The 24,905-nt window shown below is 35.8% G+C and overlaps 2 protein-coding genes across 3 annotated transcripts in view; both read left to right on the top strand.

Annotated features, from left to right (window-relative positions):
* LOC132261315 (serine/threonine-protein kinase NLK) overlaps positions 1 to 23,636 on the top strand; it is a 32,951-nt gene extending 9,315 nt beyond the window's left edge. Inside the window, exons 2-9 of one of the 2 annotated variants that reach the window (XM_059760098.1) lie at positions 13,436 to 13,565; positions 17,052 to 17,107; positions 18,596 to 18,998; positions 19,372 to 19,560; positions 19,641 to 19,842; positions 19,912 to 20,005; positions 20,388 to 20,542; positions 22,037 to 23,636. In XM_059760098.1, the coding sequence (XP_059616081.1) occupies positions 13,436 to 13,565; positions 17,052 to 17,107; positions 18,596 to 18,998; positions 19,372 to 19,560; positions 19,641 to 19,842; positions 19,912 to 20,005; positions 20,388 to 20,475 (1,162 nt within the window). In that variant the 3' untranslated portion in view covers positions 20,476 to 20,542; positions 22,037 to 23,636. The remainder of the gene's footprint in view (positions 1 to 13,435; positions 13,566 to 17,051; positions 17,108 to 18,595; positions 18,999 to 19,371; positions 19,561 to 19,640; positions 19,843 to 19,911; positions 20,006 to 20,387; positions 20,543 to 22,036) is intronic. The other variant, XM_059760099.1, reaches the window with a different exon arrangement.
* LOC132261294 (NAD(+) hydrolase sarm1) overlaps positions 1 to 24,905 on the top strand; it is a 53,282-nt gene that overhangs the window by 8,365 nt on the left and 20,012 nt on the right. The window lies entirely within an intron of this gene.

Here is a 24,905-nt window from a genome sequence, read left to right as displayed (position 1 = left end):
GTTATCTGCTTATGGATTCAGTTGCTTCAAGTGACGCTTCCAAAAACCACTATCATTACATTGCTTCTCTCTCTCTCTCTCTCTCTCTCGGGCATTCCAGGGATTCAGAGGTTCTCAGTTCAAAGTGTCGCTTTTTGATGCCATATGCTAGGAAAGTTGGAATGTTGATTTTCTGTTTGATGCCGAGGGGGCGAAAAGTATAATTTGGAAGTAAAAGGAGAAATTTACACATGTTTGGATTCCAGTGAGTATATATGATGAAGTTCGCTGTTGATCTATTCTGGGAAATGCATGGATGTCTCATTTCATGCCTGTTTTTTGTTTAGAAATTTCCACAATATAAAATTGATTAATCGGTATAACTTAAGCTTGTATGCTCAATCACGTATAAATCGATTACAATTGACAAGGTTTTCCATTAAAATCATATATCTTTTCCTTATTCAAAAAGCCTAAGATTTACATTGCAGTATGACCATGATTTGGTGCATCTTAAATTCATCATTTTGATGAAGCACACAATATCCTGGACATAAAGTATTCTCGAAATGGCGCGGTCCGCAGCAGACAACGTTCCTCTTTGTCCTCTGTTTGAGCGTAGATTCTTTTTTCGCGAATACAAAGAAGAACGGTGAATCAGACGCGGAATATTGAAAGGAATCTCGTGAAACGCAATTAAATGTGATAAAGAAGATAGAACAAGGAGTTAATTGGCGCACTTGGGAAAAATGACATTGAAATTTAAACAAACTCCCTTTTCTCATTGTCAATATTCAGAGCTTTGTATATGGAAAATTGTATAAAATGAGGGGTGAAAAAGAAGAATGTCCTACAGAGCTATTTGACATCTCTTTGGCAACATAAAATTAATCTGCACATTGAAATAGAGGAAACTGTTATGATGATGATATGACTGGAAAAATTTGACTTTATAAATGGACATGAAACAAAGAGGTTTATTCAAAAATTTTACCACTTCAGAGTGAAAGAATTTTTCATTGAAACGATTGAAATATTTTTTTTAATTTTTGTTCTACTTCAATTTTAACATTTAATTTTTGGGTGGATAATGAAATATATTGAACGTGATTGATATATGTAATCATAATTATCGAAAATTGTAAATTTTTCAATCAATCTATAGGTTTTTACCCCCTTATCAAAAATTCAGGTAATTATTGAAATAGCATTCATGACTTGTTTGACATGTGATCCAGTAAATAGTCTGTTTTTTTTATTAATTTTGAGTAAATTTCGTTATTAAAATTCTTTATACCAGATTTTGATGAATTTACTAAAGAAGAGTTTTCAAATGTGGCCATTTATTTGTTTATTGCGTCGAATTCCCATCGAATATTTAAGTGAGACAGACAAGATACTCGTGATTGTGCTTTGCTGGTCGCTGTCCATGTCAGGGTAGCCTCATGATTCTCCTCGTCTCTCCCAATTTGCCCGGTGATTCTTTTTTGGCGCAATTCGAGCTGAAAGCCGATGCCCTGATGGGATGGTCGAGGCGACGGAGACGGAGAAGGAAGAGGCAGTCACATGGAACTGAAATGGTCTCTGGGAGAAGAAACGACCAGCAGGTGTGAACCGGTCGCCGGCGCATTGGTTTGTTCACCTTTTTAAAGTTCGGTGTGTGTTCAGTGACTGGAATTATTGCCTCCTCCCTCAGTTCCCCAAAGTCGATTACAACAAAATCCCCCCAAAACTCACATGAGCACTGCTTTTTCAACATGGCATATCTCAATGATGTGTAGTCAATGTCTAAGGGTTGCAGTTGTATCACCAAAAAGTTGTCGAAGGATTTTCACATCCCAAGAAGGTTCATGTGTGCACATATGAAGCAAAAAGAAGCCCTGCAGCAGGTCAAACATCTGCCACTTTTGATGGCAACTCTGGGCCTTTTTCGCTCTCTTTTTCTCTTCTCAATCTCTTCATCACAAATTTTCGTGAAGGTAGCATCCTCAAAAATTTTTACCTTCTCAGCATCCGTGCGCACATTTTCTCCAATGGTGCTGTATGTACAGTGTAGAGATTTTAAATAGCGCCCCCCGTGGCTCTGAGACATATCGGTGTGTCGCGAATTTTCACGTAAAGCTAGAAGTCTAAAATTTTCCACCAATCTTCCTTCATTAATAAGTAATGACCATGCCAAGTTTGAAGACAATCGGCCTAATCCTTAATCCCTTTATGATATCAAAACCGAGCCAAAGCAGAAAAGCACTCGAGATTTTAAATAGCGCCGTCTCAGCAATCTTTGATTATTGGTCCGGCACATTTATTTTGGGTTCTTAAAGTGGTTCAAATCAATCCGAGGTGTCTTCAGGATAATTATCCTGTACATTTTTAATTTTTATCTGGACTTTATACGTGTTCGATATCAAATTTTGATTAAGTGAAAATCAAATTATGGGGTGTGAACAATAAACGACTCCAGAGGATCGTACGGAGATTTTTCGACCGCGCAAGAAAGAACATTTAATCAGGGAGATAACCGGAAGGACCTCTTATCCTAGAAAAAGCATTTAGAGTACAATTGACCGCGTAAAAAGGTCGATTTCGTGGAAAAAAATGTCGCGGACTGGACCGCGAATAACTTTTTTGGCCAATTGTTCAGCATTTTTTGGTGAATTCTGTCATGTCTGCTTCTAAGTTCTATTAGGAATTGTTTCCCAAGATCCCTCCAATTCTTTTAATACCGCGAAGAACAAATTTCATGAGTCTGGGACTAAAAGCAAGAGTGACAAAGATGATACCTATTGATTTTCAAAACCAACCGTTTCCAGCAATTCGCGTTCTACAGGAAATACGAATCTCGGGCATCAGGAAAATGGCAAAACCTTCTCTATTTTGATGAACCGACGTTCACCCGTCATGGGTCTGAGGATAAGAGATTTGTTTGACTCCCCAAAGCCAAGAACTCAGCCCCAAGTGCACTACAACAACATTTAAGCAAGGCGGAGGTAGTATAATACTTCGGGGATTGTTGTTCCACGCTCTTGCTTTTAGTCCCAGACTCATGAAATTTGTTCTTCGCGGTATTAAAAGAATTGGAGGGATCTTGGGAAACAATTCCTAATAGAACTTAGAAGCAGACATGACAGAATTCACCAAAAAATGCTGAACAATTGGCCATAAAAGTTATTCGCGGTCCAGTCCGCGATATTTTTTCCGCGAAATCGACCTTTTTACGCGGTCAATTGTACTCTAAATGCTTTTTCTAGGATAAGAGGTCCTTCCGGTTATCTCCCTGATTAAATGTTCTTTCTTGCGCGGTCGAAAAATCTCCGTACGATCCTCTGGAGTCGTTTATTGTTCACACCCCATAATTTGATTTTCACTTAATCAAAATTTGATATCGAACACGTATAAAGTCCAGATAAAAATTAAAAATGTACAGGATAATTATCCTGAAGACACCTCGGATTGATTTGAACCACTTTAAGAACCCAAAATAAATGTGCCGGACCAATAATCAAAGATTGCTGAGACGGCGCTATTTAAAATCTCGAGTGCTTTTCTGCTTTGGCTCGGTTTTGATATCATAAAGGGATTAAGGATTAGGCCGATTGTCTTCAAACTTGGCATGGTCATTACTTATTAATGAAGGAAGATTGGTGGAAAATTTCAGACTTCTAGCTTTACGTGAAAATTCGCGACACACCGATATGTCTCAGAGCCACGGGGGGCGCTATTTAAAATCTCTGCACTGTATATGCACAATCTTGAAATGAAAGATGACAAAAAAGTCTCTTTCAGTTTGGTAACTTCCCAAAAACCTGAACCTACAGCTTTTCAACATACATTCTTTTATTTGAGTCTTCTTCTATACTCAAGAGGATGATGAAGGATTCTGGGTATATTTACTTTGATCCTTTATTCCGCTCTGTGCAAATCATTTACGCAGTGCTGCGAACAAGCGGAATGTTAGGGCCATTTTAGTTTTTAGACTTCTACTGAGAAAAGTGCATGAAATGAAGTAGATAAAATTACCACAACAATAATTTAGGAAGTAGCCGAATACTTCATCGAAATTCTTTGGTAGAATTGAAAAATAAGTGATATTGAAATCTTGCATTATAATTATCGTGTTTGTTGAAAAGTATTTTAGACATACAGTTACATGTACATACCTTTAGCAGGTATAAAGATGTGAAAAGTCTGACAGTATTTTCAACTAATCCATGATATGCAACAAAAGTTTACGGCATAGGAGAGACACAAACTTACAGTCATGCGACATCCTCTTAAGCTCCGTTGTACCATTTCTTCTTTGGTGAAAATTTGTAGTCTTCTAACTATCTAGTTTACGTGACACATTCAATGTAATACACCTGCTTTTAGTGTCAAAATAACTTTTACGAGAGCGCTAAGGAGTCCTTTCGTGGGTTGAAATCATCGTTGAAATGATTGAAAGGAGTGTCATGCAAAGGAGGATGGAAATTTATGGTTCTTTCACAGCTTTGTCAGTTGCCTTGTCATCTTTCCCGAGAAGCTCCTTCACGAGTGGGTGGGTGATCAGGCGCAAAATCTGTCTGACATTGAGGCTGCGAAGGTGATGGTTTGGGTGGCAAGGATACTTCTCTAGCATCACTTTGTTATTGGGTGTGTGTGACTGGGTGGTATTTCTTTGTCTCGCTTGATGATGGGTAAATTTGTGGCCAAACGCGGAGAGCGATAGTCAATTTTTATTGCCCTATCTTTTGCCATTTATCGTTCAATACCCGCGTGGAAAGTAAAGTCTGTGTATATGTGTGAGTATGTTGCGGAAATTGAGAATGCTGGCGACATATAAAGTTTTCTGTGTTTTTCCACCATCATTATTATTTCAATGGATGAGATTTTGTTGTTTGTGATGAAAATTTGAATTAAAAAACTGCAAATTTCGTCCGAACTATTTGATCACTATTGATGCTTTTCAAAGATGTGTCTGTTCGTAAATATTTAATGGGTGTCTAGACAAAGAAGATATTCGCCAGTTCAAGTCGAAGGTCATCGCTGTAGCAAATGGTGAGTCCATAAATTGCCACCAAAATTCCGAGGAATTCCACGAAGAGACACTGTCATTCTTGAATTTTATCTAATGTCAGTCCACGAAATGCGGATTGGGTTACTAAAGTGCAATAATCGATGAGACCTCCTGGCTTTAAAAGTGATGTCTAACTTAAAAATCAGTTTTTATGATGGTGTATATGAAAGACACATGAGAGATGTATTGAGGTTTCTTTGTGAATGGTCACGAAGAGAAGTGGGTGGAAAAGTAGTGCTTAATGAAGTGATGAATGATATTAGCCTTTTCACTATCGTGCAATTTCACGCGCTCCAAATTTATACTGCTTTCGAGGTTAAAACTCTAAAAAAGCAAATTTACAGACTTCTCAGAATGAAATTTCTTCCTTATGTTACACATATTCAATCATCAAAAAAACCCAAAACAAAAAAATAAAACAATCAAAGTTCATATACATATCTTGTTTTTTTTCTTACTGTAATTCATGCGAATTTTTGTGCCATTTTCATGTGATGAAATAATTAATATCAAGGTATAAACACCGAATGAATTCCACGAATCTCACCCTCATTTTGTGTAAAAGTTATTTAATGAATTCCATACTGTTGAGTTTTGAAGAATTTCAAATGGTATTCCCAAAAAATATAATGTTGTTAAAACATGTTATGTATATAGATATATGAACGTTAATTATATTTCTTGCAATATATTCCATGGGCTTTGGCACAAGGATAAAGAAACGCTATACGGCCACTAATTGATCAATTTATGGGTATTTATAGAGAGAAAATCAATTTTCCCAACACTGGTCGCTTAAGATATATGGGAAATACATTCCAATGGGGGCGTTTAATTTCAACTGATTATCGAATTGATTTATTTCCTCCCAATCTTGTAATATTTTTATGTTTACTTCATCAATCTTTAACCACTTACGATGTTAAATAGACATTTATTATTCACAAAGTTTTACAAATATATATGTGGTTTGATTTTTTGCCGTGCAAAATAAGAAAGAAATTAAATTGACAGTCTTGAACGGTTTGTCTCGTGGCAGAAAATTGGTCTGTCTCACCGTCTCGTCTCTTAGTTTAATTGCTTCTTAGAATATTTCGGTCGAAAACCGCCATTTTTGGACGGTCGTTTTGAGTCTTTTTGAAAGTATCCTGCCTATTGTGGCTCTTCGCTTCTGTATCTTATTAGCGGTTCTGTGTATCCACTTCACCTTGGATCATCCACCAGCTGACGATTTTTGTGGCTCAGTCTTCTTTCTCCCCAGTTGTTTTTTGAGCCCATTTTTCTTCCATGTGTACAACAAAAAGCATATGCAATTAATGTTAATCATCGTCTGCAGTGGTTCGTTTCGTGCGCCTCGAGGATGGGCAGGTGTTTTTCGACACCAAAAATACCTCTGCCTTCGATTCCAAACTGTTGCAGCTTGTGCGCCTATTCAATGTCCCATTCAGTCTTTGTCGACGACAGTCTGTTTTTTTGCTGTTTGTCAAATCCACCTTTTCCTCACTGTGTGTCGGATGAAGACGCAATAGGTACCGTGAGAGAGAGGAAAATTGTGTAAAATCCAACAAATTGGATCACCAGCTGGTGAAAAATGGTGTAAAGTCTCGCTTATTGATTTTCCGTCTAGAGCTTTTCCGGCCCCTTTTCCACGCTACCGCGAAGTCATCTCTCAAAGTTGTAGTTTTTTTACCTGTTCTTGTGGTTGAATTATTTATAATCTAAATATAAAAGTTAGTCTATATAAATTGAATATTTCTATTATTTGATTGTTTTTAGAAACAATTTGGTCTTATATGTATGTAGTTATAATATTTTTAATACATATTGCTGTTTTTTGGTAAAATTTGATTCTCATAAGACATTCTATTGTCTGAATAAAAAATGGGCAAAATGCATTCACCGACATTTATTGCCTAAGCCAACAATCTGTTCAGTTTACTGACAATTTTCTTGTTTTCCGAAATACTTTTTCTTCTTCTGAGATAAAGCAATGAATTTGTGTTTCATTGGAAATGAGTGTCTTGAATAAGATTGACATTTCATGAAGCAAAAATGAATGGTACAGTTTTTTTCTGGGTGGAAATTTTGAGGATTTTTACACGAGCAATTCTTCTTAGTAAGCTTGTTGACTGCAATGTGATTACGACGTGTATAGAATGAAATCATTTCACTCTGTTGTTCAAATTTAATGCATTATTGCACTTGCACAGTGTACTCCTTTGCTTTGGTAAGAATTTGTCGTGGGCAATTTTCTGAACGCATGAAGATGTAATGCTCCATATGGGGTGTTCTAAAATAGTTATTCTGGGAATTTCTCCAGTTGACTTACTCTCAAGCCCCCACAGTTGAATTGTATAGTTTGTTTTCGATGCTCTGCTACATTTCTTCCCCCCGCATTTCCTGCTGAGAATATCTTTTTTTTTTTGCCACACGCACAACAGACTTTCTATTTATATGGTTAGAAGGAAAGGGCGTGCAATAAAAATCAGTTGCGCGATGATCAACGCGAAGAAGTTCATCGAAAGATGCTTTATGATGTCACTGTTTAGTGGAGTTAAAAATAACTTAGAATCTCTTAATCGCTTCGTTATCTGTACATCATCAGTATTTAAATTTAATGAATGTCATCAACCTTCGAGGTTGGAAAATTTGTTCTCTTTCCATCTGTTGAGATTTTCCTTTTTTGACGATGATGAGTTAACTCCGAAGGAAGATTACTTTGAATTAATATCAAGATGGATTGTTTGTTGTCTATTAAGAGAGTTTTTCTTTGTCATGTTTTAAATACGTATAAACTATGAAATATAAAAGACGCTTGTCGATGAGTTTGTCTGTTTCTATGCAAATTATTGTACCACAAACTTGATGTCTAATAAATTTTTACCAAGAAACTACTAAAGGAGTTTCAAAACAAAAGAAAACTCACGAACGCACTGTTTCGGATGGGAAATACAGGAGAGATTTTCATAGAAGCTTTGCGGTGTCTCTCGGCAAATATTTGCGAATGTAATTAAAGCAAGTCGTTCAGGTGCAAATGATGATTAAACATCTTATATAGAAGGTGAACTTATGCTTTGCATAGAATCATAATACGCTAAAAGTCGATGCAGTGAAAGATGGTTTCAACAATTTCTCCAAGCCATATAAGAAGTCAAGGCGAATTAATTTGATATTTATGAGTCTCACAAATTTAACGAAAATCTCCCTTAATTTATGGATGAAGTTTTTCTCGCTCCCGACACAACTCGACTCAAGAATGAATTATTGAGAGAAATTTTTCGTAAATTTTCTTCGTGCAAAATTTAAGCCTTCATAGAAATCTGAGGGTAATTTAATTTTATTATCATTTCTCTTAGCGAAAATTGAATAAAATCGTGACCTTAACCTTAGCATCTCACAAAATATTGATGTGAAATCTGTAGACAGTTTTTCGTGGCTTATTCACCAATTTCCACATATTTTTCCCAGTGACAGAGTATAATATGTATGTATTTATTATAGCGTCAAAATCATTCAATCACACTCTCTGCACGCAGCATTTTGATAAGAGAACTCTGAACACAGCTATGAAAAATGTATGACTTTCGAAGTTTTGGCGCACTTTCTTCGCTCCAAAAAGCATCTCAGCACTTGTCAATTTGTACGGTTATTTCTTGGTAATATTTCTTCAGCAAAAAGCATTATGACTCGAATTTTCAACACTTGAACGTTAAAAAAATGATCTTATATAATTGAGTAAAGTTAAAATCATTCCTTTCTCATCTTCACCAATTTTTTTTCACTATGACTGCTTCTTGATATTATAAAATAATATATCGCCAGAGCAAATACAATCAGGTGAAGAAGAGCAAAACTGCAATTTGTATTGTTTTCTCGTGCGATGGTGAAAGTTTTAGCTGAAAATTTTCCCAAGTGGAAGAAAATTATTGGCTTTTTACATTTTCAACAAATCCATTTTAATTGCCATCTTTTTGTGGCGTGTAATTATAACAGTTGGTAATTTAGAAGCTAAAATATTTTTCCGTGTAATCAACTTTGTTATCATTTTTCATGATTGTACACACGGTGGAAAATCGGGAGAGATAAGACAAGGTTTTTTTTCACTCCCCAAGCTTATCTCCTTCGTGACAGAAGTTATGATAATTATTACGAGATGACGAAGAAGCCAATTCACTTCGTTACTAATCAGATTGCAAAAGTTACAAACTTCTTTCCTTAATCATGGTCTTTCCTCTGAGAATAATTGAGTGAATTTACTTAACAAATTACTCTTCTGCTACTGACTTCAATCCTAAAAGCTCTTTCTGTCACTCCGATCAGGCTATGTCACTGTTCATAAGTTGTCTGATTTTCCTTTGTTGTGCTTTTACATGATTTCCTTATGAAATTGTTCTCTAAATCTTCGTTAAGTTTTTTTTACTGTTTGATAGAAATGGAGATCTTCAATGGAGCATTATAACATGTTGGAAATATGAACAACGTAATGAAGTTTCATGAGTGGAAGCTTTGCAGAGTTTGCAGTAGTACTGCGAACAACATTTCATTCATTCTCAAAAGAAGTAATCATGGAAACACATATTGGTTATTATTGTCAGCCTCAAGGCGGAATTTATCAGTTTGGGGTGAAGGGAAGAAAAGTATGTAGATCACTGGAATGCACAATGGGAATGCACTTGATGTGCCAAATGATTAGTCTCTCAAGGGAAGATAATGACGAAATATTGAAACAATCGATAGATGAATTAATTCACATCAAAGGATAATACTCTTTGTCACTTCCTGGAATCCATTTCTCTTGTCTGGACAATCATCCTCTCAGTCTCAACGACTACACATGTACCAACATAGTGAAACTAAATGCCTGTATGGTGAGTGTAAATGCAAAAGAACACTCCCAGTGCGAATTGAGTGTACAAAAATGCCAGACACGTGTCTCTTTCTGATGTCACCATTAATCTACCACGTGAATCGTGGAACATTTACCTATCTAGAGCTCCCACTCATACTTTTCATGCCGCGCAGAGGGTGGTTTTAGGCTAAAGGCAAACAATTCAACACTCTCCACGTGTTGAAAGACCATAGGGATTTGTGCTGAATTTGACACTAGAAAATTCACTTTTATGCCACAAATTAGTAAGATTTCCGTAATTGGCTTGTGTTGTAAGCAATATTGAATGTCGCGAAGTCTTGAATATTGGAAAGACAAATATACATACACACACACACATATGAGAGCGAGACTTTGCGAAGAAGCTGCAATTAAAAGTTTTTGATGATGAACCGTAATTTAATGTGTGAATATCAAATTAGAAAAAGCGTGTTTGCTAAGAGAAAGTTGATGAGGTTTTACCACCTGTCTTGTGAGTCTTCTTCCTTCAGTGGTGCTATGCGAAAAAAATGTATACACTATTGTTCTCAAATTGAAATGCGAAATTTTAATATTACAGACGTTTTAATACCACGGCGGCTCTGTCTTCGCTCACTCTCCAAATGTCACTTCTGTCACTTCGGTCCTTCTGGGCTTTGGTTGAATTTGCTTAAGTCTGTGATTGACTTTCTGAATAAAGGGCATACAATTGAACTTCTACCGAATGGATATCATGAGATACATACATTTTAAATGATGATTCTCTTGTCTATGGGGTCTATACGAGATTATCAATATTAAAATAGCCAGGGACACGTTAATCAGATCAATATTTGATGCAATGAATCCTTGTTTATTCAATTTGTTGTCTTTCATATTGCTTTGTCCTAAAGTCACTGTTGAAACTTTCATATCCCATCCAATCCTGATATCGTTGAGAAGCATTAAATCGATCCTGTCATATCCCAATGCGTCGAATGAATCAAATTGCTTACAGATATCTTTCAAGTCTGTAACTTTATTTTTCGTGTGATGCAGAAATAGATATGCTCTCCTCTTCTTCTTTGGGACAAAAGACAATCCTCTCAACTAAAAGAGAACCATTTTTCCTTAACAATGAAAAGTCTCTTGTTTGTCTTTTCCTTTGTGATGCACAGGAATATATGTATTTATCTTGGGAAATAGCCTTTATGGAGGAATGTTTTTTCGTCACTCCTAGAAATCAAATATGGAATTTTTAAGAGTTTTTATCTCTATAGAGATGTTGTAATGATGCATTCTTTCATGCTTTTCGATAGAACTTCTGTCAATTCGTTGTTCCCACACACAGATTCTTCAGGTGATGACGAATTGAAGAAGAATTGCCGTTTCGCTGGAAGGAAATTATTGGAATACTCAAAGAGAAGGCACAGACTGTGGTGGTTGAATTGCCACTCCACGAGTTTGTTTTTTTTTACAACACGTAAATGTAGATGTTTTACCGGTGAAAGAGTTCTCACAAACTAAGTTAAGGATTAAAAGATGTAAGAGAAAATTGCTTTTTGAAATGCTGCTCTAATTGATCTTATTTTTGCATTAAAACCACACCACACTGTTACTTCATCGTGGATCTCTTGTGGCCTTTGTCTCACTTGGACAATTTTCTTCACCAGATATATTCACTTGTCATCCGAAATATTCCCGTGGTTCTCCACAATTTACCATGAATAATTTTCTTTACAATCTTTTCTGTATGTTTCTCTTAAAGGAAGAGGGGAAAAATGTTGAATTCTTATGATTGTACTGTGAGAATCTCCCTTGGGTTTGCATTTCTTGTGGTCTATAAAAGATGGTTGAATTAATCAAAGTTGATTCAAAAGAAGAAAAATTTCATTTTATGATCCACCTAATAATTAAGAAACTCGTTCGTGGCGATCAATCTTAATGTCTAGTCATGACAATGCATGACTCTGTGTGTGTGTACATACATATGTATATATACATTAGCACATAAGCCAAAGGGAAAGTGATTTTGAAAAAATAGTACATAATGTTATCAGCGGATCTACAACAAAATCTTTTGACTTTACTAAATACATTACCCGACAGTTTTTCAATATTATTATTAGGTATTGTATTATCTCAATTGCCGGTGTGAGAAATACCGAAAGTTTCCCTGTTAATTTTTCCACTCACTTTTCCTTCTCTTGAGTGTGATCGTTAATTAAGAAGCATGCGATTTTATTTATCTTCGCGAGCGTCTCTTTAAGACTTACTAACAATAATAAATGAAAGAATCAGTTCATTTTTTCTCACTCCACAATGGAATTTTGCCATGAGAAATATGAGAACGGTCGTCATGGGTGACACTGAGGAAACCTGAGGAAATGTGGAAGTAATTGGTGAACAAATTGGTGCTGATGACAAAGAGTTTAATTGGGTCATGTCCTCCAGTTATACATATTTGTTAATATTTTTTGCTTGTTCTGCTTTTCTGGGTTATCAGGCGAAATGTATCGGTTGGGAAGCGAACAAGAGAAAGCGAAAGAAATGAAACTAGGAAATTCTGATTTACTCAACATACGTACAACTTTTTTTCTGCCCAATGTGAATTTACCAAAATTCTCACAATGAGACTTTACGTAGTTTCAGAATTAGAGGGAAAATTAATTACAACGGAGTACGATTGAAGATGCCTCGAATTTACAGTTCAGAGATTAAGAAAAATGATGAAGAGAAAATTTTTTGAGCTCATCAGCAAAGAAGCCCATTTCTTTTTATCCGTGACGTTTTGCGTTGTTTGGAAGATTCTCACCAGAGAAAATCATTTTTATGTTCCTGGTGAATTAATGATGTGGAAGTTTGAGTTGAAAAATCAATAAATACGATTTACACTTAGAAAAGTCGAGAGAGAGGTAAAAGTATATACGTTGTTTTGCAGAAAACAAAAGCATTCGGTAAAGTTTGGTGAAAACTTCTAATCACTCAAATTAAAATGCACTTGTTTGGATCTCAGACAATATTTGTTGTTGTTGCGATTGCTGCTAAATTCAGAGATTATTTTCTCAAAGCTTGAATTGAAGGATTTTTTTTTCGAATATCAGTTCATGCAGAATAATATTTTGTATTTATTATTATCTAGACATGTAGCTATAAAAAGGAATTTGCTCCCTGGTTGAAAAGTAACCCGACAAGAGAGACTTTCTTTATGATTAAAATATTCCCCTAACATTTTCAATATTTTATACATACGTATACATTTGTAAGGTGATGACTTTGCGAGACGATTTTCTATTTTAGAAAGCTTTCAATCACAAAGAGCTGGTTCAGTACTTTATATTCTATGTCAGCTTATGCTCTCGAGAACACTATTTCCACCCTCTCTTCTCATGGGGGAATTTTGAGATTCAGCCATAAGAGCGAAACTCTGCGGAAAGTAGCGCAAGCCATAGGTGTTGATCTATAAATATGAATGGGTGTGTTTGACTTTCCAGCAACTGACGTCGATTAATTTTCCCACACTGAGTAATTGTATATTATTTTCCTCATCTTTTCAGGGCTGTCACTGATCCACGAGATGGTCGTCGAGTGGCTCTCAAAAAGCTGCCGAATGTCTTTCAATCGTTGGTTTCATCGAAACGTGTTTTTCGGGAGCTCAAGATGCTGTGCTTCTTCAAGCATGAAAATGTAAGTCCTAGATTTTACGGGCAACCTCAATATTTAGGTGGGCATTTTTATTTTTGGGCCGACCATTATGCAATTTTTCTCAGTGCGATTAGTGTGTCTCGAGCAGCTGAAATTTTTCAGCTGATTGGGATTCCCAATTGGCATGCAAAACGGGAAATTGTCGTGTAGTAAATTTGCACGTTGTGACGTTAAACAGAAAAAATAGACTCGAAGTCATTTTGATATATTTAGAGAGCTAGAAAAATTTGTGGGTGAGCGAGTAAGAAAAGGTGAAAAGGCAGGTGATTGTCTTCCGCATTTTTTATTTACTCTTGCGTCTCTCTTGACACTGCTTTTTTATTTTTAGCATAGGGAATCCTCACATTTCTGCAATTTGATTGTGCCAACATAAAATTTCTTATTAATGCACCACCTATTCTCATATCTATGATTGAATTGACTTGGAAGTTGAATTAATCCATTTTTAGATCTCTGTCTAATGTGTAGTCGAAGAAGCGCCTTAAAACTATGCAAATGAAGATAAATTTTTTTAAGTGTTATAAAAACCATCAAAGAAATTTTTGTTCTTATATCTCACACGAAAGCTGAAATTCAAATAGATGTCTTAATAATTTGGAGAGATATACACACTCCTTTTCTATCATGCCAAAAGAGAAGAGATCATTTAAACATTTGTATTTGTCACTTGACTCACACACTTTGGCAGACTGGCGCTTTTTTCGTCTCTTCCTTTTACCAATTGATGAACTCTAGTGTGTGGTGTGTTGTAAAAGTGTTAAAAATAAAAATACATACATGTCATGAACCTGACCTACATAGTCAATTTTTGTTGTCTACCGAATGATTAACGCACTGCGTCGCGATTAAGGAGGTAAGATAATAATTTTGGTGGTGAGCGTAAGGCAATGTAGACTTTTCTTCATTTTTTGAGAGACTTTTCCCACCGTTGAGGCACAACTTTATGTAAATGAGAAAAACTGTAATCTTTCTTTCCTTTTCCGTTCGTATACATATACATAAGTACGTAAAATTCCATCTGGGCGAAGAGTGCGCTTGTCTACTTTGGCTAATACCCAATAATTTGTGTGAACTCTTTCATGGGTCATTAATCAACTCAATCGAAATGACCTCAAAATTGCAAGATTACAAATTGGCTATTGTGTCGCAGGAACGTGAAATAAGTTTTCCTTTTCGTCTGATATGATACTTTATGATACCCGCTCAAGAGAGACTTCCTTTCAGACGTCCGTGATGAATTTATGGCTTTTCCTTCACTTTTCGCTCACCACAGTTTACAATTAAAGTTTTTGGTTTCATCTCTTTGAAATTTGCATAGCTTCGAGGCAAACTGACTTATCGTCACAGGTTGTGGCGAGTGAAGTGAAATTTTCTGGGGTGTTTGGTTGTAAGGAAAAAGCACAATTTTCCACCATATTCTCAGTTGAATGCAGAGAAAAAGAGAGGCAACAGCAGTCTTGATATTTTATCAAGTGGCGTTCTGTCTTGTTAATCAAGTAATACTGCGAAGCGTCATGCACTGTGGAATTGAATGTTAAAATTGAAATTCCACGAGCGGGAAAAGTCGAACGAAATGGAAAAATATAACGGATTAAAGAGAAACACATTAGATAGTTTTGATAGAGAATTGATGATTCATTGAAAGGAAGACTGAGGGAAGAAAATTGAAAATAATCAATATCGAAATGGAAATGATATCTGATTGATTTGACTGATTGAATTATTGGTAGATTCTGTGCTGTTAATTCGAAAATATTGTAGAAATTCTGTGACTCTTTTGAGCTCAGGCATTTCTTTGTCATTGTCTTGAGATTCTTCTTCACGACACTGTAGAGATAGGCATTCAATTGATTTGTCTGACTCTTATTCTTTCATATCATAATTAAAATTCAGAGTAAATTCTTAGTGCAATCTCTGAAAGACCACGCGCAGATAAAGTTATAATACATATTGATGCTCGACATTTATGGTCAACTCGTGATATATTGATTTCTTTTGCGACTACAAAAGGGATCTATAGTTCAACCCTGTTTTTTTTAACGATTAATATCGTGTGTATCTTCAAAATACCTTGACGTCTAAGAGTGAAAAAATAAAATACCCCATTAATCTTTCACACTATATTAATTTTTCATGTCGAAAATATTGTATTACCTTCTGGATTAATAATTTACAAATAAATTCTGTGTCCGTATCGATTTTTCAATGTTTTCCAGTAAAGAATTTTGAACAAACTTCTTCACTATTTTGTGTTTTTTTTTCTTCGGTTAATGCGTGAAATGGATTAATTTCTCCGAGAGAAGGTGTTCCAATATAAAATTCCCCACGATTAAAACGAAATTAGATTTGTACGAGTGTAATTCATTTTCGACGTCGCACACCACCTGTGGAAGTGGATGGAATTGAAAAAATTGCTGTCGTGGAGAATTAACAAGGTTATGGTGGTTAAATGAGATTAAAAATTTTTTGATTTTCTAATCTTTTCAAGGGCAATTTCCTTAAAAAGTTGCTCTGAAATGACAGGAAACCTTTGTTTAACAAAATACATAAACACTTTTTGAGATTTTCCTCAAGAATGGATTTAATAAAAGTTGATGAGAAATCGCTCTGCTTTTATGTCCTTTTCATCGAGCCTTCGTGGAAATATTAGGAGGGTAAAATCGATATAACAAGAGAGGATATCTCTCAAAAGATGCAGGATTAAAAATAGTTGCCTTTTACCTTGAAGATTTCTAGAATATGTAATTTACTTGATCTGAATGATGATGAGAAATGTTTGAAATTTGTATCTTTACAAAGATACATAATATAAGTATTACATGCATATAATAAGTATTTTCAGGTTATGAAGATGAATTAATAGTATTAAGGTACAGAACTTTAGAAATTGTCGGTGTTTTGTCTCCATATCAGAGAGTTCCTCAAGCTTTTGACATGGTAATCTTCCCTCATTCAAGTGTTGCTTTTGCCTTCAACGATCCCCCAAAAAGTCCCATGAATGGGGCTTTTGTACGTGCGAAGTGCGTGGCTGAAAACTTTCAATGTGACCTGGAAAAAAAATCATTAGAGCTTCTTTCGGTGCTTAAACATTGGCCTCGCCTTCCGTGAAATCACTTCTCTTTGTGTCTCAATTGACATCTTTTCAAGCATTTTCCCAGCGATTTTTTGGGTTAGTCTATAGAGAAGGTTTTATATGGGAAATTGTGCGCTAATTTCTCATCTGTGCAATTCATTACTGTATCATCTAGACTCTAGAGAGAGAGTGTTCAATGGTGTTCACGATCTGCACAAATTGACCAACAAATTTGTTTTAACGGATAAAGAAATCCCACATTGTTGTGGCCAGATGATATAAATTCCACGCGAGATTGCAATTGCGTGCCGTTTTTGGAGCAACAAAGCACAATTGCAGCCTAATTGAGATTATACATATATTTTCACTAACTCTGTCCTTTTCTCTCTTTGCAGGTTCTCTCGGCCCTGGACATTTTGCAACCACCTCATTTGGATTTTTTCCAAGAAATGTATCCTTTTACTTGTGATATCTAAAATTCTCATTTTCATAGAAGGGATGATATATTTCTGTGTATACTAGAGAGTTCGAAAGATATTTTATATTGCCAAAAGAAGTATAGAGTATCCGTTTTTGATAAGGTGTGCGAAATACTGTGTGAAGTGTTTACTAAAATTTATTCAAATTAGGCAAATTATCAAGAAGAAACACTTCTTTACACTTTGAAAATAATACTTAATTGCGACATTGTCTTTCTTATATCAAGACATGCTATAATTGCAGCATATCGTTGATCGTTGTGTCAGAAATAGACTAAATATTTCTAAGTTCGATAGCCTTTGAGAGGTTCACCCTCACTGATTGAATTCATTGTAGAAAGATATACTTTCCCCACTGATTTCGTTTCTTCGTTGACTTTCCGCTCAGATTGAAAAGCCCATGTCTCACCGCATATTTCTCATTTCCCGCGCGCCCTTGCGAAAATTTTCACCATGAAGTAATCTTCCCTCGAGGTTTTCTCGCCTATATAGCAGTCTCAGAGCCTTTCTCTCCGGCCAAGCGGACGACGTATGTTTGTATGTGTTAGTGTGTGGGAAGAGAAGGAAAAGCATGAAATGTTGAAGATAAAATTTTCCACTTCATCAAGTGTTGTGTGGGTGTGGCTCGATTTTTTTTACCCGGTTTCCTCCTTGAGATTTCTGCGAACGTCTCCAGACACCTCTGGCCTTTTCTCGGGCTCTTTTCCTTTGGAATATCATCACGGTAAATTCACAGAATTTTATCCAGCTTCCACCGTTCGGTATTCTTTGTTGTAGCAAGACTTTTCGTGGGTGTACAAATCGTGGGTTTTAGCATTTGGTGACTCACGGAAATTCTATGGGAAATATCTACTGGATTCCCTATAAGATTTTGTGTAGGAACAAGGACAATGTAATGAAGAGATGCCATTCGTCGGGAGAATTGATTGGTGCCGCTATGGGTGGAAATCCTTCGGTAGCGACGACGTCGTCGCCGTTGTTCATTTTCTCTCACACTGAGAGACTTGCTCCTTGCCAAGGTGGGGAAAACTTGGAGGCGGGTAAGTTCTAACATGTGAACTGTAAAGTTTTACTTCATAGTTTAATGTGTGATGGATAATAAAAATAATGGACACGAGCGGGACTTTCGCAAGGGTAGAGTGAAATAAATGTATTATCTCCTCGACTACACAGAGTCTCAGTATTTGATCACCCCCTCATGACTTTCTGGGGAATCCACTGAATTTATTGCTGGAGAATGGGGCAAATGTTACCGCAACAAAAGGAATTCCTCTCCAACGGCATAGGATTAAAATTGTGACTATATTTGCATTGAATTATCCCTTAAGCTAAATTAATTGTAAAGCCGCGTTTTTTTTGTCTGAGCGGAAATGATAATTAATGTGTCTTTGGCCATTGTCTTTCCTCATAATTGTCTATTTTCCTTAACTATGGGCAATGCTATATCATCATGCTTACAGTTATGTGATAACCGAACTTCTGCAGTCTGACCTCCACAAGATCATTGTGTCGCCTCAACATCTTTCCGCGGATCACATAAAGGTGTTCCTGTACCAAATTCTGCGTGGACTCAAGTATCTCCACTCGGCGCGCATTCTGCATCGCGACATCAAGCCGGGCAATTTGCTGGTGAACAGCAACTGCGTCCTTAAGATCTGTGACTTTGGGCTGGCGCGCGTCGAGGAGCCAGATCAGAGCAAGCACATGACACAGGAAGTCGTCACGCAGTACTATCGTGCACCGGAAATCCTCATGGGGGCGCGTCACTACTCAGCTGCCGTGGACGTTTGGTCGGTGGGATGTATCTTTGGCGAGTTACTGGGCCGCCGGATTCTGTTTCAGGCCCAAAGTCCAGTTCAACAGGTGAGGATTTGGTTTCCTTCAGTTGGAGGGCAATTTATTATGTACTGGAAGTTTATATAGTATCTTTGTATAGTACCTGCTTTACCAGTTACTCATTTTTTTCCTTCTGTAATTATTTATAGGATTGACTGTAAGTCTTCCCTTTATCTCAGAATAAAATCGATAAATGTAAAAGTAATCAAGTGCTGAAATTTGAAGCTTATCTTCTTCGGAAGAAAATAAATTCTTGCATTTTTTATCCTAAAGCCCATGTAAGATTTTGCTTGCCTTGTGAAATACAAATTTCACAGTATTGATATTTGCGCTTGAGATTATTTCGGGAGAAGTGTTCCTTGGCAGGGCATACTCTACAAATCTGTGGGTTTTTTTGCAGCTCGAGCTGATTACAGAACTGCTCGGAACACCATCAATGGAGGATATGCGACATGCGTGCGAGGGTGCTCGATGTCATATGTTGCGAAGGGCGGCGAAACCACCCACTCTGTCGGCACTGTACAGACTCAGTACGCACGCGACCCACGAGGCTGTTCATCTACTATGTCAGATGTTGGTCTTTGATCCGGTAAGTAGCTCTATCGCGGGTGCTTATCTGCCAATTAGGGCGGACAAATGACAATGTCTTTTCCCTTCACGCGCACACAGGACAAGAGGATATCAGTGATTGACGCCCTGGCGCATCCCTATTTGGACGAGGGTCGCTTGCGGTATCATTCGTGCATGTGCAAATGCTGCTTCACAACTTCAGCCGGAATGCGACAGTACATCGTGGATTTTGAGCCGTCGGCAGCGCAGCCCTTTGATGATCTCTGGGAGAGGAAACTCACGTCAGTGCAACAGGTGAAAGGTAAGCCTCGTGTATTACGTATGATCTCATAGGTGATTTACTTACTGTTCTCTGTATGTCTTCTTGTAGAGGAAATGCACAAGTTTATAGCGGAGCAACTTCAGACCGGACGAGTTCCGCTCTGCATAAATCCTCAGAGTGCGGCGTTCAAGAGTTTCGCCAGGTAAGGGCGCACAAATTGACGTTGACAACTGTACTTTGCGGGGGTGTTATTTTTTGTTCTTGCGAGTGAGGAAAAAAGTAAAAAAGCAGTGAATAATGGGGAGTTAAGAGAACTGTGGGTGTCTGGATAGATGATTTGCTGTAGAGTTTTGTCTTTCTTTCCTACAATTTGAGTTATTTTATTATTGAATAGTTGAATTAAGAGATTTTGCGAATGAGTTTCATATGAGGTTTGCTTTTAAAAGGTTTATGTTATATTCTGTATGTTCTGGAAAAAATCAAAAGTAAAACTAAACCTGCAGATAAAATGCCTAAAACTAGAGGAGAAAGAAAACAATCTTCCACTACTAAAGAAGCAAACAAAAAATATTTGACTACTTCAGTACTGCAGAACTTGATCAACAGCAGCTACTGCAGCTTCAGCAGCATCAACAGCAACAGCCTAGCCATCAATTCAACCAACTCAACTAGTATCGACCCTCCCGATATCAACATATCTCCAATCATCAACTCAATGTTCTCATCTCCAGGCGCCTAGGTGTGTCCCCCTCAAAATAAGGCCATTCTCTGATTGATCAGTTACTTTCATATGTCCTCAGACATCAAGCATAATAGACTTTATGTGACTACCACAGAACATCTCCCGAACAATTTGCGACTCTATTTTGGACTCTATAGAATATGAATGATACAATGGTCATTGCACAGCCTCTTTCGTGTTTTGTTTAGTCAGAATAGAGTTGCTTCTTCCTTAGACAAACAAGAAACAGAATCAATTCATTTTTTTCGTTTTCTGTCAATAATCCAAATTCACATTCATTGATATTGCTTATGATAATGATTTCCTCTCTTCCCTTAACTAATTTGCGTTTGTTTGTTTCAATGCATAATTTAAACTAAAAAAAATGACAATTTCCGCAAATAGTCTCATTACATATTGTTGTCTAATTTGTTTTATCATGACCTTCATTGCCATAGTCTTAGGTTGTTAAAAAATCTTTAAAAATTCCATCTTCCACTGTTGTATTGGGAAAGTAAGAGCTGCTTATTCATATGTTTAGTGGATACTTTTTAAATTTATTGAGCTTTATTGGTGTTAAAAGTCATTATTTTTCCCCCTCAAAGAAAAGAGACATACAAAGTATAGACAATGAATATCATATGACAAAACGAGGAAATTGCTATTAGAAGTTAAACAAAATGTCATTCAACTAACAAAAAGCAGGGGTTTTTAATATGTTATTCTTCTGTATGTTCTTGGTTTTTTTAGCTCAACAACTTTATTTGTATATAAATGAAAACGTAATCAATGAAATTAACCCCTAAATTTATATTTGTGCAGTTCGGCACAATGTTTTTCTTAATTGTCTACATGTTTCTTTCCTACCTAGACTTTTTTCTGTACAGGACAAGTCAAAAACCATTTCAGATAAACATTATTACAAAGAAGTCAAATTCAAATATTAGAAAAATGTTTTTTGTGCAGTAATACACTTTCGGTTTTTATTAACCAACCCCAATTTTTTTCAGTTTGGCCTATTTTAATACCTTTGTTTCAAAAGTTTTTTCCAATCTGTATTTTTTTTATTTATATTTTTTTGTCAAAATGAGATCAAAAAGGACAATCTAGGTGCAAATTTCCACAAAATCCTTTTTCCTCTGCCTTTTCTACACTCACTCTTCTAGTTTGCATAAAAACCAGAAAACAGATATTTGAAAATGATGATATGTTTACTTACTAAACAGATAAAATATATTTTTTGCTGGTATAAAAAGAAAATTATGATAAAATTGCAATTGAAAGTAGTTTGAGATTGTTTTTGAAAGAAAAAGGAAGAAAAATATAAGGATAAAAGAATTTTTGCATGATGTTTTCTCTTGCAATGCATGCGCATTAAAGCATTTTTATCCTTTAAAAGGGGTGTGATTTGTTTATGCTTCATTTCCCACTGTATTTCTAATTGATATCTCATCATAAATTATCTTTATATGTGAGAATTTTTTTCTAATTTACTTTTTTGCGCTGTTTCAGTTCTACTGTGGCTCATCCTTCAGAATTACCACCGTCTCCTCATCAATGGGAATGACATCACAATGAAGCGGTTGCTGCCTAAAATTCTCCCAATGTGACAAGTCTTCGTCTGAATTCCACAGGACACGTGAGACCACAATCCTTCTGTTCTACTCTCATCCTCCACACATGTTTTAGTCGATTTTCTATGTGCCCTTTTTACTGATATGAATATAAAATGACGAGGCAGAGAGTCAAAATGAAATGCTGAATTGCCGTGTGGTTTCATCACATAAATCCATAATATTATTGATAATGATTCTTCAATTGATATGCGTGTGCATCATATTTGAAAAGTGGTTAATACACTTTGGCAGCATTATTGATTTTCCCTTCTCACACAATTATTATTTCATCTGCCAATTTACCGAAAAGCAATGGACGCGTTTCAGCGAGAGTATAATTCTGTATAAAATTGTGATATATTTGATGAGAAGATGTTGACAGCAATTCTCTCACGCGCAGTGGTTTTATGTGTATGAAGTCACAATGCAGCGAAAAAAATTGGCTAAACTTGCATTGTACGCATTTGATAAAGTGACCAAAAAAGTGTAATGCCTCGATGTAGTGTAATTTCAAAATTTTTTTTTTACAATTAGTCGACAAAATAGGGTTTTTTGTCCTCTGCGCACCATTTATTATTGACATGAAATTATGATGAAAATATTGATAATCTGTATCTTGTAATTTATCAATCAGCAAAACATAAACGTAATATATTATGGCTAGACGATTGAGAGAATGGGCATTATACAGAAAACATTAATAAATACCACTTGGAATATCACATGTGAAGTGAAAATAGATTTTCATATTAAAAGACACTGCCTAATTGTTAGACCTCAGACAAAAATGGATGGATAAATAAATACCAGAATTCCAGCGTATAAAATCAAATAGAGAGCCAAGTGCGAGATATTTTCCCCATGATTTTCCAGAGAACTGAAAATTGAGAAGTGAAGCTAGAGAAGAGAGAAGAAAATCAATATTATAACGAGAAAAGAGTAATATTAGTGCATAATGTAATGTTTATCTTATATCTTGTACCTAATAATAGCGTGTCTTAATAATTAATTTAGTAAAAAAAGAAGAACAAGATAATGGATAGAAAAATGTTGAGAGATTTTCTCAGGGATGCAAAAGTGTGCTGGTAAAGTGAAATTCAATTTCCTCGCAAATTTTCGCATCCCAAGCTTTGCGCGCACCACAATCAATTGAATTCCTTGAAGGCTTTCATTGAAAGTTAGGCGAAAAGAGGCATTTTTCCCATATGGTAAACGTTACTCTCTGTGTTATGTGAAATTTTGGAGAATCCACTCAGGCGGGTCCTGCACGATGTTTTGGTGTTCTATTTAGTAGAAGAAAAAAGCTCCAGGATTTAAAAAAAAAGAAGAAAATGTAAAATGACTGATTAATTGTTAATCAATTTTGCGTTCACAAAACGATGAGAAGCATAATGAGACGAAAAGAGTAGGATGACAAAAAAAAACACTAGAATGTGGGTGAAACAATAAAAAAACGAAAAAGAACTGATAAGTTTAGAGACATTTAATTAAACAAAGAGAAAAGAGAAGAAGAAATTGATGAGAAATAAGGAGAGTTGAGTTGAAAAGAGAACGAAGAATATTTTTTAGACATGTAGAATTGATGAATAGACTAGAGATGCAAAAACCTTGTAAATAAGTAGGGTCCACAATTTTAGTTCTTTTCTCCCATTTTTGTAGTGTCCTTTTTTGATTGGAGAAACACAGATATTCTCAGCGTTTCTCACCTTAGTTTAAATATACTTTTTCACGCTTTGTAACAACAATACACGAATGATGTCGATGTTCATCGCGGAATTTGTCAAATCTTTCATAAAGATCTCACTTGAATAAACTTAAGGAATCAACAGGACTGCTTCTAAAACTTATTCGGTAGTTCATTTGTATGCTGTAATTCTTAGTTTCAATGTGTGAATTCACAATTGTGACTTCATTCTTGGATTCCGTTTCAAAGACACACCTTTCTCTATAAATAATAACTAATGCTTTTCCATTGATTCATCCATGGTGTTCATTGGTGGGAAATAATTTTGTATAAAAATTTCATTTTCAATTGATAATAATTTATTTTTCAATATTCCTTATTGTTTAAATTAAATTCAATGCTAGTCTTTGATTTTCCTTTGAACTTGATAAATATACTTTTTGACTTACACATTGTACAAACTCTTCAGGTTATTCTAATCATATGTTTCAAATTCCTCGATTATTTCCCGCCAAATCACCAGTTGGAGGAATTTTTTGAAGCCAGTGTCGAGGAGAGGGTGTAAAATTAGTAGAGAAATTGATAAATCGCTTGAGAAAACAGTATTAAGGAGGTCAGTTATGAGTGTGTATGCAAACAAGGAGGAAAGTTGTGTAGATAAAAGAATTATTTTAGCTCGGGAAAGGCTTTCTGCGTGTGAAACTGTGTGTGTGTGTAAATATTTTTGCCAATTTATGATTTTTATCACTTTGCAAAGATTTGACAAAAACAAGAGCTACCAACGTATCTTTCTCTATTTTGTAGCAATTTTCATTTACTTTGTGCTGATGAAAAATGGGGAAAAGGGGGGATGGAGAAAAAAGGTAAATGATAGAGGAGAGTCTATTTTTGTGACCAATAGATTTGGAGAATTGTAGTTGTTGGCGAGTGGCGATAAAATGAATGAAAAGCAGATAATTTTAGTAGTTCTGCATCTTCTCTCTGTAATTTTTTTTGCCCCTCCCAATGATATATTTTTATATGAAGTCAGTCATTGCGTATAAACTTGTAGTACTGTTTAGAAACAATTAAAAAAAAATAG

The sequence above is a fragment of the Phlebotomus argentipes genome, unplaced genomic scaffold (assembly GCF_947086385.1).
Source record: "Phlebotomus argentipes unplaced genomic scaffold, Phlebotomus argentipes genome assembly scaffold_18, whole genome shotgun sequence".
In the NCBI taxonomy this organism is placed as follows: domain Eukaryota; kingdom Metazoa; phylum Arthropoda; class Insecta; order Diptera; family Psychodidae; genus Phlebotomus; species Phlebotomus argentipes.
The sequence above is the reverse complement of the archived record's forward strand: the minus strand, read 5'-3'. Positions and strand labels throughout refer to the sequence as shown.